The 16,267-nt window shown below is 40.5% G+C and overlaps 1 protein-coding gene across 1 annotated transcript in view; it reads right to left on the bottom strand.

The window, feature by feature from the left end:
• The window catches only part of ELOVL2 (ELOVL fatty acid elongase 2), a gene marked incomplete at both ends in the record, with an annotated part of 48,199 nt that overhangs the window by 1,769 nt on the left and 30,163 nt on the right, over window positions 1-16,267 (bottom strand). The window contains 3 exons of the mRNA XM_084281631.1: window positions 1,292-1,416; window positions 3,473-3,644; window positions 4,738-4,815. Of these exons, the coding sequence (XP_084137757.1) occupies window positions 1,292-1,416; window positions 3,473-3,644; window positions 4,738-4,815 (375 nt within the window). The remainder of the gene's footprint in view (window positions 1-1,291; window positions 1,417-3,472; window positions 3,645-4,737; window positions 4,816-16,267) is intronic.

The following is a 16,267-nucleotide window of genomic DNA, read 5'->3' as shown; positions in this document are numbered from 1 at the left end:
TATTTTTTTCTGCTCAGTCCCCCACATTGAAAGCTCTTCCTTCAATGAACAATGAAGTGAATGCATTGTGAGGGTAAGGTTAAAAAGGTGCTCCTGTGACATCTTAAAAAAACAAACAAACAAAAAAAAAACCAACACACAAAGGGATGGGATATTCCTATAAATAAGAGGTTCTAGGCAAATTGTTGGCAAAATGAAAGCTGTTTTAACAGGGGTTGTTACACCTTCTAGGCTATGTCATGCCAGGTACAGTGTTGCCTCTGTTATTGGGCAGAAACCTGAGAAACTCTGAAGACTCGAGGCAATGGCTTTTCAAGTTTGAACAGAAAAATAGAAATCCCAGGAGTGAGGAGAAGTGTAGTAGGAGGGCACTAGCACTGACAGAGCTAAGATGGGGACAAATTAAGCAAAAAAAATGGGGTGGAGAAAGAGGGTTGACAGTATTTTGGACTGCAATACCAGCCAATTCTGCTGTATCTGTCTCTTGCTCACCAGCTGAGGGTGCCCTCAGTCCAGCAAGCTCGGGTGCACTTACATGTAAACAGGGCAGCCTGTTCTAGCTGCAGGGGTGATCCCAGCTCAGATAAGAGGCATTACCTAAAAAACAATTCTGCAGAGGCATTTTTAAGCTCACTGCAAACTCCCAAATGAGATGCACAGGTTGTAAGATTAAAAAAGTGAAGAGAACGCTTTTTTTTTTTTTTTTTTTTTTCCATATCAAGCCTTGCATTTTGTTGATAGCATTTGGCATGACTCTGTTCTTTGTATATGGAAGCTGCTGGAACAGACTTTTAGAAGTCTGCTCTGTCTTGTTGTCTAAGAGCTGTTTATATCATCTTGTGTTTCATAGTTGTACCACAGTTACACTTCTTGTTTGAAGTGACTTACTGATTTTCTTCACTGAACGAGTTTTTCAAACTGTAAAGCCATTTAAGTGTGCAGTGTATCTTTTTAACGTTTTACATGGTCGATAGCTTTCACAGCTTTTTAATCAGTAGTCCATTTACCATGATTAAGCAGCATCCATTTTCTACACAGGAGATCAAAACTAATGGAGTTTTACGGACTGCAGAGTTTCTACTGCATTGTAGAAAATAGTTTCAAGCATTATTTCAGTTATTAAATTTTACTGGGCTGTACTAGTGAATTACTGTGCATGATAGCTTTGTTGTAACTGGATTCTAACTGGCTTAATTCTACAAATGACTGTTTGTCTATCGTTTGTTTTGCCCTCTCTGACGTTTCTGAAGGACTTCTGTCCGTTAAAAATGGGAGTAATGTAGATACGTACCAATTGTGCCTGAGTGAGGTATTTCTTCCACCACAAATACTTGCGCATAGAAGGGATGACTGACAGTCCATAATAAGAATACATGAGCACGTGGATAAAGCTATTCAAAGTGGGTCCAAAGAAACCTATGAACATTCAACACAGAAAACATTTTATATCACCAACTGCTAAAAAATTAGAAGATATTGCTGCTAGCAGTGCCTCCTGAATACATTAAGTTTTCACTCTGTGCTGTGGATTACTGCTGCTGCACCCTAGGTGGCACCTGGTCTCCTCTGATGTAGTAGTAAGAGCTTTAGTCAGCCTCTGAATGAAACTTGCTTCATGTGACTTTATTTGAGCATTGCTCTCGCTTTCTTCAGGGGCTCTTCTGCTAGATGCAGATTCACAGAATGATTTCCAGAATGTTGTCGCACCTTGCCACTCTCATTAGCTGCACTTAGTAAATACTGGATTGAGAGTGAAAGAATTGCCCTCTGTACCTTACAGAGTACTGAGAAGCACCAGCACTAGTCTATCTGATGTATGACCATGTGTTTGATAGCAGTGCTTGACAACAATGAGATGGTCTCACGACTGGTTTTGATTTTTCCGCTGATTAATTACTGAATAATTATTGATTAATTACTGGACTACTGTTTTTCCACGCTGTTAATCATAATAGCAAAAAATGAGTGCAAAGTGTGGAAATTATTTTCAGACACACAGGTTTGTGTGCTTTCTATTAACTTTGCTCCATTGAGTTTATCCCTCTACAGAAACAGCTTGTAGCTACTGTGAAATCCTTGATCTCCGCTTCTACCTAGAACAGTAATTTACTTGGACTTTGTGCTGGCCAAAACAAGTACGAACAAATGGCAATCCTGCTTTCTGATACCGAAAAATCCCTGCAACAAATTGCCTTACAAAATATTTCTGGGGACCGGGGTGATTCCATTTAACAGCTTAAAGTTAGGAAAACCAATTTTCTTCTCAACTCCGATAACAAAGCTGCGGAAAGCCTCCAGTTGTATGAAGCCCTGGAAAAGTATGTGTTATGAGATACATGAAATAGTTCTCTGCTCTTTCTTGGTATGCAGATACCAAGTGAGCAGCCTGTGGCACTTCCCCACCTCAATGGGGAAGATGATGGCTATTTCAATAGCTTCTTAGACCCAAGACACTTAGAGATTACTGTTGTGAAACATGGCACCCAAAGTGTGATGAGCCAAGGAAGTCTGATGCTTCTACTACTTCAGTGTGAAAAATAAGACAGTACCCATTAGAGTACCCATTAGTTTTGGCTGTCCTGTTCAGAATTCAAGAAATAGTTTTGCTTTTTGCCACGTTTGCTTGAAGGAATGTTGATTTAGTTTGGCCTGCTGTGGGCCCTTAGGTTGATTCTATCACAAGCATAAATTTATGTAAGTTTTAAAGATTAAAGTAACTTTGTAACATAGATAACTTAAAATGTTGTTTGCTATGTAAAGATACGAACTAGTAATTGTTAAAAACAATCCCTGATGTGGGAGAAAACCCTTTTTGTTTACAACAGTTTACAACAGCTGTCTAATGGCACAGCAATCTCATTGGAAAAACAAAACAAAACAAAACCAAAATAAAACAATCCCAAAACAAAACTACTTGTATTTTAATTCATGGTTGTGTAAGTGGAGTATCTTGCCAAAGCAGAATATAACAGATTGATGCATATAGGCGTGAAATTTCCTGCTCCAGCAGGGGGATTGGATTAGATGATCTTTCAAGGTCCCTTTCACTCCCTAACATTCTGTGATTCTGTGTGAGATCTGTAAAAATGCCGTTCTGATTGACTTCACTAGGGTCATGATTTCATTCTACCTCTGCTTTTGACGTAGATTTTATATATGATCACTCTTCTGTACCAACCAGGAGCGTTACCCTGTCTAAAAGTGGTTTGAAGAAATGTAAATATAAGAGGTTGTGGCAGCTAAGTGGAAAATCCAGGGCCTAGTGCTCAGGACTTTTTTCTGCCCTGTACTTCTAACTATGCTTTTAATTTCACTGAGATCTGCAACTGTGCTGCAATTCTGAAAGAGGCTGTGAACCTTAATGGTGCTGTGCTACAGCAGCACAGTGAAGCACTTGCTTTGCATGGTGGTGCAATTCCCCCCAAGCAGCAGGTGATTCACACCCCAGGTGATGAAGTGAACAGAGACTTACTTTGCCCGCAGGGTATCCAGTTCAGGACACACCACCAGATATTAAACATGGTGGCATGGTGATAAATATGGAGGAAGGTGATCTGGCTACTTTTCTTCCTCAGTACGAAGAAGATAGTGTCCATGAATTCAATTACTTTGGAAAAATAATACCACCACAGCACCTTGGCTACCTGTGTGAGCAAGAACAAAGCAGCAGGAGATCAATACCTGTCCATAACAGGGCTTAACTATCGTTATACTTCATTAGTCTTTAAGCATCAGTGTCCCACTGAAGGAGGAATACAAGCTCTGGCTTCAATTTTATTTCCTCTTTGAAGAGGCAGTGCATAGAAAATTCATCACGTTTTAAAATGGGATTGTCTAAATATATAATTAAATACAGTTTAAGAAAATATAAACTTGAGGGTAGGTCTTCTAATTGTTCTGCTTTTTTGAATCAGAGATACAGTTTATTTTAAGGATGATATCATTTGTAGCTTCTTAACGCTGAATAGGTTACACAGGCAGCTTCTTTTTTTAAATAATCCAAGTTTGACACTCAGCTCACTGGAATGTAACTCCTCTAAGGCTGAAATGGTTTATCAGAGCTCAGGATATGTCCCAGGGCAGTTAAAAACAGTTATTTAAAATGGAGGAGGGGGGGGAACCTTTTGTTGATGGGAAAAGGCACTTAACTGACCTCTTCTTTGCTAAAACACAGACAGAATTTGAAGGTTGGGGAAAATTGTGTGTTATCCAGTCTTTCAGCCCTTGAGCTCTATTGCTATCTGGAAAACAAGCCTGAAAGGGGGAACGATAAAGGGTTACTACATGGAATTGCTGTGATGCAATAAGGGTTGAAACTAGAGATGAGCCAAGGCAGCAGAATGGCTCTGAAGTTTTCCAACGTTTAGAGTTGAGTTCAAATATATTTCCAGCTAGAGCCCAACATTGCAGGTAATGGATTTTTCTCCAGAGTTCTTAATGGATCCATATTGTCTGTTTTAATAGTCAGGCACCACTCTTTTGACCACAGACCTTGAAATGCGTCTTTTAAAAATGCTCCCTGTCACGCTTTCAATGATCAGAATGCCTCTGTACTAAATAAAAAGCCTAACTCTGCTTGTTTGCTACCAGCTATCAGGCCACTCTGATAACACCCTCATGCTAAAGCTGCCCCTGATGGCATCAGTGCACCCACAGTGCATGTGGAAGTGCTGCACCGCAGCACAGGGAAGGAAGGCTGGCTGTAGGTGCTGGGGCTGAGCTGCTGCTGTGCCTCACCCGGATGTCGGCCGCCCCTGCACTGTGGAGGTTCTGGCACTGCAAGTTGTAGCCTCCTTCCCATGTGGCAAGGATGAGCTGGAACAGAAAACACAGCAATTACATTCATAAACAAAGTAGTTCTCCTTTACCTGTGTCGTGGTTTAACCCGGCCAGCAGCTAAACACCACGCAGCCGTTCGCTCACCCTCCCCCTCCGTCTCTGGGACGGGGGAGAGAAATGGAAAGTGAAGCCCGTGAGTTGAGATAAAGACAGTTTAATAAGACAGGAAAATAATAATAATAATAGTAATAATAATAATAATAATAATAATAATGATAATAATACAATGGAGATAATAGTACTACTAATAATAATATGTACAAACAAGTGATGCACAATGCAGTTGCTCACCACCCGCTGACCGATGCCCAGCCTAACCCCGAGCAGTCCGGCCCCCTCCCCCGGCTAGCCACCCCTATATATTGTTTAGCATGACATCAGATGGTATGGAATACCCCTTTGGCTAGTTTGGGTCACCTGTCCTGGGTCTGTCCCCTCCCAGCTCTTACTGCACCCCCAGCCTGCCCACTGGCAGGACAGAGCAAAAGGCTGAGATGTCCTTGGCTTGGTATAAGCACTGCTCTGCAACAATTAAAACATTGGGGTGTTATCAGCACTCTTCTCATCCTAAGCCAAAGCGCAGCATTCCACCAGCTACTAGGAAGAAAATTCTGTTCTAACTGAAACCAGGACAAGCTGTTCTGATTTTTTTTTAAATAGCATGAGAACATTGTAGGTTCCCATTAGTTCCATGAACTGATGCTCTTAGACCAGACAACTTGCTAATATCTTCCCCTTTGCAATGGAAAACGTTTCACATTCTATTGGAAATACACACTGACACGGTGCACCTTTTACATTCCTCTTGCTTTAGAGCCTTCAAGGCATCCACAAATATTTCTTGTTACTTAGTGCAGTGATCCTGCAGCAGAATGAACAGAGCTTCACAGCTCTACTAGTGCAAAACCCTTCCTATCCTTGAGAAAAATCCTCGGTACCAAACAAGCAAAAAAAAACAAATGTAAATCTAAAGTAGTGCAAGAGGAGAAATATTTCTTTATGCCACATATACATCACTTTATCCTTTATTTGTAAATGCAGGAAGAAAGAGAAGAGAGCGTGCGTGGTGCTGAGTGGAGAAAATGACAGACACAAAAGTAATTTCTGAGACTTTGTCCATGTCATACTGGGAAGCAGACAAAGCAATGAAATGTCAGTCTACCATGCTGTGATGAAGCAGAAGGTATCTGGAAAGCCATATGGGGGGCTTTTGATGTGGAATGTTTTTATAGTAATGATTACCTAAAGCAACTGGCAGCTCTTTCGGGCAGCATAGTATTTTGCCAATCAACAACACTATGAAGTAGAGTTGAGAGATTTTAAAAGTGACTTCCTTACTTGAATATGTGAAAAGTACTTCTGTGGCCAAGTGGCAGTTCATGTTCTGGGGTCTGCAGAGGGTGCAGCAAGGTATGGTGGGAGAAGTACACTGCAGAGTTACACTGTAAGCAGCATTGCAAGATGCTGTGAGGCATGTGTTGTTTTTGACTCTGGCACTACATTCAGGGGAAGGTGTGTATTGGTGTCTGTACAGACCTTCCACTCCACTTGAGACTGAAAAAGTCTCCTGTGCTTAACAAAGTGTGACAGACTATATAAAGCAAAGTAGATTTATTCTCAGTGATCATATTGAATTAATTCCTAGAGTAAATACATATTAAGAGCAATAATTTCTTTGGATCTACAGAATTAGCAAATAAGTCAGAATGTATATTATAAATTCAAATTAAAATAACAAAAACCAAACAAACAAAACCAAAGACCTAGAAAGCCAAAGTTCTCTATTACTTTTTCTCTGAATCACATACAATTGTCCCTGTATTTCCAACATATTTAGTGTCTGTCTGCGGCCAAAATAATCAGTGGAGTATCTTTTAGATTGTGTGTGTATATAGAGAGAGAGATGAAGAGACAATACGTAGGTGTTTTAGATGGCTGCTATCGGAGAACTGAAACAAAACCACTCCTCTGGAGCAGACCCCGTTTCAGTGCATTCATCTACAGAGTGTGCCAGAGGTCACAAAATCAAACAGGATGGGACTGCGGTCCAAAAACAGCGAAAATCCAACAGCAAAACCTGTCTGGAGGTCCCCAAGCAAATGCTCAGTGCAGCTGAGATCACAATGTGTTTAGCCAAGCGTGTGCTGTGCTTGCAAGCATGCAGGGCTGGAGTTTGCGGACTCCTCTCCCTGCTTAACCTGCAGAGATGCTGAGGAGAAGGGGGTTAAAGCTCCTAGGTATGGCACTTTGTTTCCCTCCCATCTTTCAAAAATCAGCTGAGTGGGAAAGGGTAGTTTCCAGTCCCAAATGCATGGGCTTTTTCTGTCCTCTGGGTAGAAGGAGGTGTACAGATCTGTGCATGTGCTGCAGCTGGCAATATGCAGCAGCTTCAGGAGCAATGTTCAGGGAGATGTTACTGCACAGTTGTTTTTACAGATGGCTCTTCTTGGTGCCTTTCCTGTGTGCTCTCCTGCATTGGATATTCCCTCCAATCAGAAGTGACTAAGAGATCCCTGAGAGACTGCAACTTTTGGAATAGGCAGGTACAGCATTGTTGATGGGCTGTTATTGAAGATTTGCTCTCAACTCTGCCTTGTTGCTTGAGAAATGCTGAAGAAAATGGAGTTGTCATCTTGGCCTTGGCTAGGAGCCAAGCAGCAAGGTCAAGCAGCGTGGGGGTATCAGAAGCTCATTTGGAGTCAGTATCCTGAACTCCATCTGGGAGCTTTGGTAAGATATGGCCTCAAACACAAGCATTAACAGCTCTGCCAGAAACCTCTGTGGACAGTTCTGCAGAGGAAGTAAATGATATTGCCTCTTGCTGTTTTGTTATCTGACAGCAACTATGATAGCCTCGCAGCTTTATTGGTGGGAAATGGTAGTCGTGGTACCATCTCTAGCCCTTGTGATTGTAGGGAGTTGAAGCTGTGCCCTCTAAAAATTCAAAATCCTGAAAACAAATAAAGGAGAAAAGATGACTGCCTTTCCCTTCTTGTAAAAAGCAACGTCATGGACTAGAAAGGAACTCTTCCCCTGCTTTTACTGAGGAACTGTAAATTATTATCATAAATGGAGTCTACTGCTTTGTTAAAGTAAGAACGTCCGCAATTTGTTGTGTTCTTATCTGACACAATCTTTTGTAATCTACATTTATGATATAATGTGCCTATATTTTTTATCTTAGGCTTTTAAACAATTCTACCTTGTGAGAGGTATGTAAGTTTAAACAGTACTTTCGATATCTCAGTTTCACTTGGTTCATTCTAATGCATTCTGTAACTGTAAATTTATACCTTTATTATGTTTAAATTGGTAGAATTTGTTCATTTTTCCTTTTCATGCATCTTTGGAAGTCTGTTATTGTGTAGGTTTTTGTTGTTGTTTTTTTCAGGTGGAAACTTTCATTGTGGAAACTTTTTTTTTTTCCCTTTTTTCAATCTTTTTTTTTTGGCATTCCTTAGTAGCTAATTCATTTTCTTCCCATGAAAATATCAAATCTCACAAAACCCTCTGGTATGGTAGCTGAAACATTAAATTACAAAAATTTAATAGAAAAAAAAAAAGCCATTTGAAATCTTTTGATTTGTCTGCTTTACAAATTTTCTGACTTGTATATGATTACAATAGACTGCTTTTTCAAAAATCTTTTTTTTGTTGTTGTTACAGGTTTGGAAACTTTCCTGCTGGTGCTATATTGAACTGGCTTGCTCACAAGACTGTTTCAAGAATTCCATTCATAGCTCTCAAAAATGAGATGAGAACTCTTAAAGGCTCAGAAACTTAAACAATATATATAATTTCATTTCAGTATCATAGATTTTTAACTTGGCATTTCAAAAATCTGTAATTCATCACACCATGCAAACAGGGAGAAAAATCTGGGGTAAGAATATCACAACCTAGCTGCATTTTTTTTTTCTTTAATTTGTTCTTCTGTTTGTTCTTCCATGGCCCTATATAAATGCCAGATTTGCAGATCATATCATGTGCCTATTCCCCAGTCATTTCACTTGGCAGAAAAATTCCCTCTGATTTGTATCTGTGTTTCAACAGCCAGCAGCTTAGTGTGAAAATCTATTTTGAGTGTCTTAACCTTGTTCTTTCATGTTGGCTTTTCTGACATGTCAGCTTTCCATAGTAGGTGACTTGTATGCTGTTCATCTCCTTTAGGGAAAACAGGAGAATCCACTTTGAGTTTTGACTACTCTGCTTTGTAAGATACTTTTTAAGATTTCTGGCTAACTCCGTAATAAAAAGTTGGTGGTGAAACTTGGAAGGCAGAGAATGCTTTTTGGCATCTTGGTGATCCCAGAACATGACTTTCATGTTGGCTATCTGTGATGTGGAATGAAAGCAGGTTACCTAATGGTATCAAATGAGCCAGCTGCATATCTGGAACAGAAGCTGGTAACCTGACACAAGACATCCAGTTACTAGTGCTCTATTTCTATGATACCAAACTCATACATTACTTTTAGTGGTTCAGTTATGTTCCCTTCCACATGCTGAGCACTCTCATGATGCTACAGAACTTGTGCTATGTTTTATCATGCAGTGATTGTGTAAGTGCAGGATACAATAAAGAGATGAGAGATCCTCTTTCTCCCCCTTAAAAATACAAATTATCTTCCTAGAAAACATTCCTTTGGATGTTTTGCATTCTTGGCAACCTGGCTAATATTAACACATGCATTGTTTGATGCTATTTGGAAAAACGGATCAAAGAATCATAGAATCATAGAATATCCCAAGTTGGAAGGGACCCATAAGGATCATCAAGTCCAACTCCTGGCACCGCGCAGGTCTACCCAAAAGTTTAGACCATGTGACTAAGTGCACAGTCCAATCGCTTTCTAAATTCAGACAGGCTTGGTGCAGTAACTACGTCCCTGGGGAGCCTGTTCCAGTGTGCAACCACCCTCTCGGTGAAGAACCTCTTTCTGATGTCCAGCCTAAACTTCCCCTGCCTCTGCTTAAAACCATTCCCGCAGGTCCTATCACTGGTGTTTACAGAGAATAGGTCACCTGCCTCTCCACTCCCCCTCATAAGGAAGTTGTAGACCGCGATGAGGTCCCCCCTCAGCCTCCTCTTCTCCAGGCTGAACAGGCCCAGTGCCCTCAGCCGCTCCTCATATGTCTTCCCTTCTAGTCCCTTCACCATCTTCGTCGCCCTCCTCTGGACACTCTCCAACAGTTTAATGTCCTTTTTGTACTGTGGTGCCCAGAACTGCACACAGTACTCGAAGTGAGGCTGGACCAGCACAGAGTAGAGAGGGACAATCACCTCCCTTGACGGACTAGCAATGCCGTGCTTGATGCACCCCAGCATACGGATCATGTAAAGAAGAAAATGCTTCCCTGTGAAAAAATTCTGCTAAGTAGCAACATCCTATTCCCTAGTAGACGTTTCGTATTTTGCTGTTGCTCTAGTGTTCTCAATAGATTGCAATTGTTACACCAATGAATGACCTTTCCTTATCAAGTATAAAGAGAATGAAGATTCACAATGGTTGCTTCACTACAGCAGTCTAATGCATTTTTTTATTATTTTTACTTTTTTTTTTTTTCTTTTCTTCTTAATGGGGAATCACATCATCCAGGAATGAGAGCTGGCTCCTCTATGAAATTCCAGGGCCAGCAAGTTCCAGAAGATGGTGCCAAAGCATCTCACCTTGCTCAGCAGCAAGCTAAGCACCAAGAGCCTGAACTTAGGGGCCTGTGTCCTGCTCATTTCAGGCTTTCAGCCTCAGAACCTCACAGCTGCAACCTGTTCCTGCTGTTGTCCTCTAGGCCAGGTAGGCCAGAAAGGAAAGCAGTGTGTTTTTCTGAATGGACATTTACATTTCTACTGAGTGCAATTTCTTTGTGGTCTTTGAGTTGTGGAAAAAGCACTGCGCATGTTGGGTTCTTTCACAGAGAAAATGCCTAGAACAACACGTTGCCCCTGGTCCCAGGCCACGAGAAAGATAGAGGATAAGGCACCAGCACCTCAGAGATGAGTAAGCCTTGTAAAACATTCAGAATATTTTGAGAGTACCCAGAAAGAGGGTTGGTGTTTGCAGACCTCCAGAAAGATCCCCTTTGATTTCTGGTTCATGACTGTAATCTGTAGCTTGATCTGCCTTGATTTTTCCATATCAGAGCTATCCCAAATAGGCACCTGAAACACCTCAATATCAGCGAAACAGTTCAGAAGGGGAAGATAAAACAAATACTTTGAATTACTCTCAAAAGTTCAGAGCAAGAGGATGAGCACTGGTGACAAATTGGAGCAGGTTAGCATTATTACTTATATGGTATTTTATTGTGTTTTTGCTTGCACGCCAGCTCTCAGACCAATGGAGGTCTTGCTAAACTAACTCAGGAGACAAATGTAATGGAAAGAAAGGTCTAACTTGCAGTGCCATGAATCACATATTTTCCTTGACTGTAGGACATTCTTGTTAGCCCTTGTAAATGGCATCTCCTCCCTAGTTTTTTCTACTTCGGCAAAAACAGTCCTAGAAGCAGTAAACTGCAGGTCAGATCCCAAGGAAGAGGAGTCAGAGCAAAGGCTCAGGTCAGTGACTCAGAAAGGCAGTAGGAATTATATTGTTTTTTTTTGCCATTTTTTGAATTTTTTTTTCTTTGTGAATTCACCTCAGAAATTTATTAGTGTCTAGATAGAGAGGCACCTCTCTTTTTAGATCCTGGTCTCACCTTACTTTCCTTTTTCAGGTTTTAAAGAGAGAATTGAGCTCCCTGACTGTAGCACGGCTCAGTTCCAAACATTTGCAAAATCTGATTTGTTATCCCCAAGTGACAGAGGATGAAGGCATGCTGCAATGCTACTGGGGGCAATCGCACTTTTATACAATAAGCAAATAGTAGACAATACTATTAATCATTCTTGGTTTATCATTAACTCAATTGTAAAATCATTTATGAACAGTATTAATTGCAGAATATCTGTCTATGTAGGTTGCCCATTTTTAGACAAGCCTCCAAGACCTGTGGTATAATCCCAGATCTTGGATGGATAGCTGAGATGCAGAATAGCCCGTGTTTCCAGATAACTGCTGTTGCATCCTGAAGATATCAAACTGTAGTCTGGCAACACTATAAACCCTACTGGGAAGCATCTTGAACTAGACTGTTCAGTTTAGGACTGAGGTATTCAAGGAGCCTGGTTGCAATCCTGCCCCTTGGTCAATGCCTCTGTTTTCCCAAATGTAGTGTTAGCTCACGACGTCATCCTGCCAAACAAGAAATGCATGCTGAATGGGAAATAAGCCCACAAGATTTTTCACAATTATTTTTTTTTTGCTGACTCTCTTTAATATGCAGCTGAGATTTTTCATAGAGACAGAAACGTAAAGGGCCTGCTTTGGGCTATTCCTTGGAAAGGCTCTCTACTGGTCTAGTTAGAGGTCCAATAAATAAAAGTGTAATGGCCCAGAGAAAAGATTGGCTAACACTGTAATACAATGACGGGGTAAGATATCCTGACCTGCAGTGTGTACAGCTGGACTCCATGCAGGGGTTACCTGGGAATGTAACTCTAGCCAGAGTGAGTTCTTACTCAAATAAACTTTTACTTTTGTCCTTACATTTCACTGCTTTGCACTACATTCTCAGTGACCTTTTGCTGTTCAGTTTTTCTTTTTCTCACTCTTCTCTTTCTTCAAATGATTGAAAAGTCTATCTGATTTATTCGGTTTTCTCACTTTGTTCCTTTCTTCTTACTCCCCAAGTTTGAGGTTGTACTGCTGTCCTAATTAAAGAAATACTTCAAAGGAAATCTTTGAAGCCACCAGTCCTTATGGGTCCAGAATCATTCCTTGCTTCTCTGGTAAATTTACTTAACTTCTAAACAACCATTTACTACATTTTTTTTTAATACAAAAACAAACAAACAAAAACACAACAACTACAAAAAAAACAACAAACAAAAAACAAAACAAAACAAAAAAACAAAACCAAACAAACAAAAACAAACAAACAAACAAACAAAAACAACTCATGTTGAAGTTAATCTATAGATTTTGCTAGCAAAATTCCAGGACAGTGCAAAACTACGATTTTTTGTTTCACTTGCACTTTTAAAACCTTACTTGGACCTGCTGCTACTCAAGCTCTACTTGCTCTATCTTTTGCACTGTTAGGAATTAAATCTTTCTCATTTCAGCCATTATAATAAAATAGAATCAAACAGAATTTAAGTGTTCCTTCTATTTTTGTTTTGTTTCAGTTTCCCACTGTTATCGTAAATTCTGGCATCATATTGACCTTTCTAGTCATTTGTGAGATGTCATCTCAGTTATATCATATAGAGAGATAAAAATGGTGCCTTGTGGCTCTGATTGTACAAGTATTGTGCTTTTGCCCTTCCTTGCTCTATCAGAGGATACAGAGAAGGCAATCCTGGCACTCTTAGGAATCCTCACATCATGTTGGCACCTATGGATCTACTTCCACGTCATTACTGTACTTGAGAATCTTCAGACTTACTGTGGGTTTAAATTTTAGCTCCTAGAAACAGGAAAAGTGGAGGTAAACTTGATGGTTTTTGTTTGTTTGTTTGTTTTTGCACACTGTGCAAAGCATAAGAATTATCTTCTGACTTCAGTAAACAGCTTAATGCACTGGGCTTGCAATACCTGTACAGTTCTGCTCTTTCCCTTTGGCACCCAGCAGGAACCTCCGACTTTTGCTCTGGATTGATGGGTCACTCATGCAAGTCCTGCTTCCCCACATGGATATGGTTTCTTGTTTACAGTTCTCAAGTCCTATGGATTTGTAATAATTCTGTGAAGCTAGCTGGGGATACAAACACTTGAGATACCATGCCACCTGTATACTAATGTATGCTAATGTATGCTAACACACATCTCTAGATCTCCTTTTTAATATGACTGTTGGTGCCGTTGTCCTGTTTTTCTTAGTGCCTGATCAACACAAGGACTTGGATGAGAGCTTGATGACTAGCTAAGATTTAATTTAAATAGGGCAGAGGTGATACTTACTGCTGGGGAAAGCAACTTAAGACCCTGGTAGAGATTATGTCTTTTCCTGTTAATGACAAAGAGTAGTATCACATGAGTAATTTCTTAATTCAGAGATCAGCATTGGTCTGCTTTGTTTCAAAGTTTAATTAAGTATGAAAGTTATGAGGATCTCATCCTGTGGTAAACTTCAATACCTTATCTGGGCCTCTGGTGCCTCACATTGGGTCTCTGGAGTGTGGTCTGAGAGTTGACTTGCTCATGAATTCATTTTAAAATATGCAAATACTTGATTGCTTTTCACATTAAGCTGGTTTTCTGTGCATAGCTGGCACTTTCACAATATTAAGCAGAGATTTGTGTAGAAGAAAGGCATATTTCTTTTCAGTGAAATTGAAAGAAGTTTTGATTTTTATTAAACAAAATGGTAGTGGTTGTTTTATGCACGGTTTTTGGCAATGTTTGTGGAAACTCTTGGATCTGTTTGACCTGAATCTATTAACACTTAATGGTACAGAAGAGTACACATCCAATAACAAATGTCTGATGCAGCTTTCTCTTATAGTGACAAGATGGGAGGGAATTTGACCTTCTGACCCTCCTGCAGTGCACCTGCAGCCTACCTAATTTAAGCACAGGAAATGTGTCTAAGTTTCAGGTACTTGGAAAAAGCTGCATTCCAAAAACAAGTGTTCCACTTCTCCATTACAATTAACAGGAAAAGGTAAGTGTCTTTGGTGGCTTCAGAAAAATCTGTTTGCCTAGCACAGGTTTCTAGATTAAGGTCTAATAAACTGTTCTTCAAGGAGGCCTTCAAAATGATTTGAAGAGGCCTTCAAAATTCTTGACACACGAGTTTTGAGATTCTGCTTTTTAGGGATCATAGGGATATCTGACCTTATGTTAATGGCATATCTTAAGTGCTTGAGAGATTGGTTGGACTCAAAGCTAATGGAGCTACAGTTTCATGTCCATGGAGCAATGCACAGAGCTCTGGCTCAAAAGGGAAGTCTGCCTTTGGAGGCATAAAAATCTAGCAATTTTGTTATGAGTCCTTGCTATAACCTTTGCCTTTTTGCCTTGAGGTTGCATGACTTGATTGTAGGGGACAGCTAAACTAGATCAGGCACAATGAGGAGGTAAGAATTGCAGTATAAGTTTCCCTATTGGTTGGTTTATCACGTTTCTTATTGAAGCTATCATATGGGACAGTCTGCATTTGGGGATGCACCTCTGACACAGAATAGGTCTTTTTCTCATGAATGTCTAAGAAGCACCCACTCCATTCTGGAGCTCTCTCAAGATGTGGCAACTTGTAAACAAGACCAAGAAGAGACAAGTAGAACAATGCCAATAACTGTTCTTTGTAGTTAATTTCTATAATAGGGCTTATTATTTCATGTTTATCTCTGTTACAGAGACCATAGCGTTGGAGGTGCAGTGGGACGATGAAGGAATAAGGCCATTGTTATAGATCTCTCTAATTAGGAATTAATCTTGAATCATACTCCTTGGAGAGATCAGCTGTGTTTACATAAGAAACCACTGTGTTTACATAAACCACTACGGAGAATGCTCTAAATATAGGTAACTCTTGCCTTAAAGAGCTTACCTTCTATTAAAGACAGAGGGAGCAGGGGTGAGAGACAGGCTTCAGGAATAAGACAATGTTGAGTCAGTGTAACCTTATTCACTGCTGAAGAAGATTTCTGCCTTCATCATTGCCTTTTTCCCTTCAGCAGGGATGTGCAAGCTCCTCAGGTAGGTCTGCAAGTCTCAACACCCACTCTGCTCCTTCACACGAAAAATTGTGAATAGGAACCACACGAATCGGCTGTGAAAAAGTACAGAACCACTATTATGGAAGAGACTTGTGCAATGTACAACCAGCCTGGCTGACAGTCCACAGCTGTGCCATCTGCAATAAACCAGCTGTGATGTCCGATGGGTTCCTGACAAATGCAGAATGGGGAGCATGGAGGCGCTGCCAGCCATGCCTGGCTGTGGTCTTGGAGGTGTAAGCCAGCAGCCTCCAGCTACAGAGTCAAGGCCTGGAGGGACTTAGGGAGGACTCATGCAACTCCACGATCGTCAAAGTTAGCCTTGGGAAAGAAAGGGCAGTGAGGCAGCTGAATGGGAGCTGGCTCAACACAGTTCCTACAAGGGTATGAAGGTGGCAAAAAAAAACTCAATTCATATTCTTGCTAAAATTCTGTTTGCTTGTTCATTTGCTTGTGGCAGGCCAAATCAAACTGCAAGGGAAAGGGAGTGGTATTTTTGTTTTCTATACAATTAATCGTTTCCATTGAGTCTTACTACCAAAGACAGCTATCCATATAACTTCAAGCAGAATGGAGATTTAAACATTGAAGTGCTGATTTAAATTCTGGAGGAAAATCAGTACAGCACCATAAAACCTTCCAGCAATTGTGCTTGTTTCTCCT

The sequence above is a fragment of the Netta rufina genome (genome assembly GCF_964035555.1).
Source record: "Netta rufina genome assembly, chromosome: 2".
In the NCBI taxonomy this organism is placed as follows: domain Eukaryota; kingdom Metazoa; phylum Chordata; class Aves; order Anseriformes; family Anatidae; genus Netta; species Netta rufina.
The sequence above is the reverse complement of the archived record's forward strand: the minus strand, read 5'-3'. Positions and strand labels throughout refer to the sequence as shown.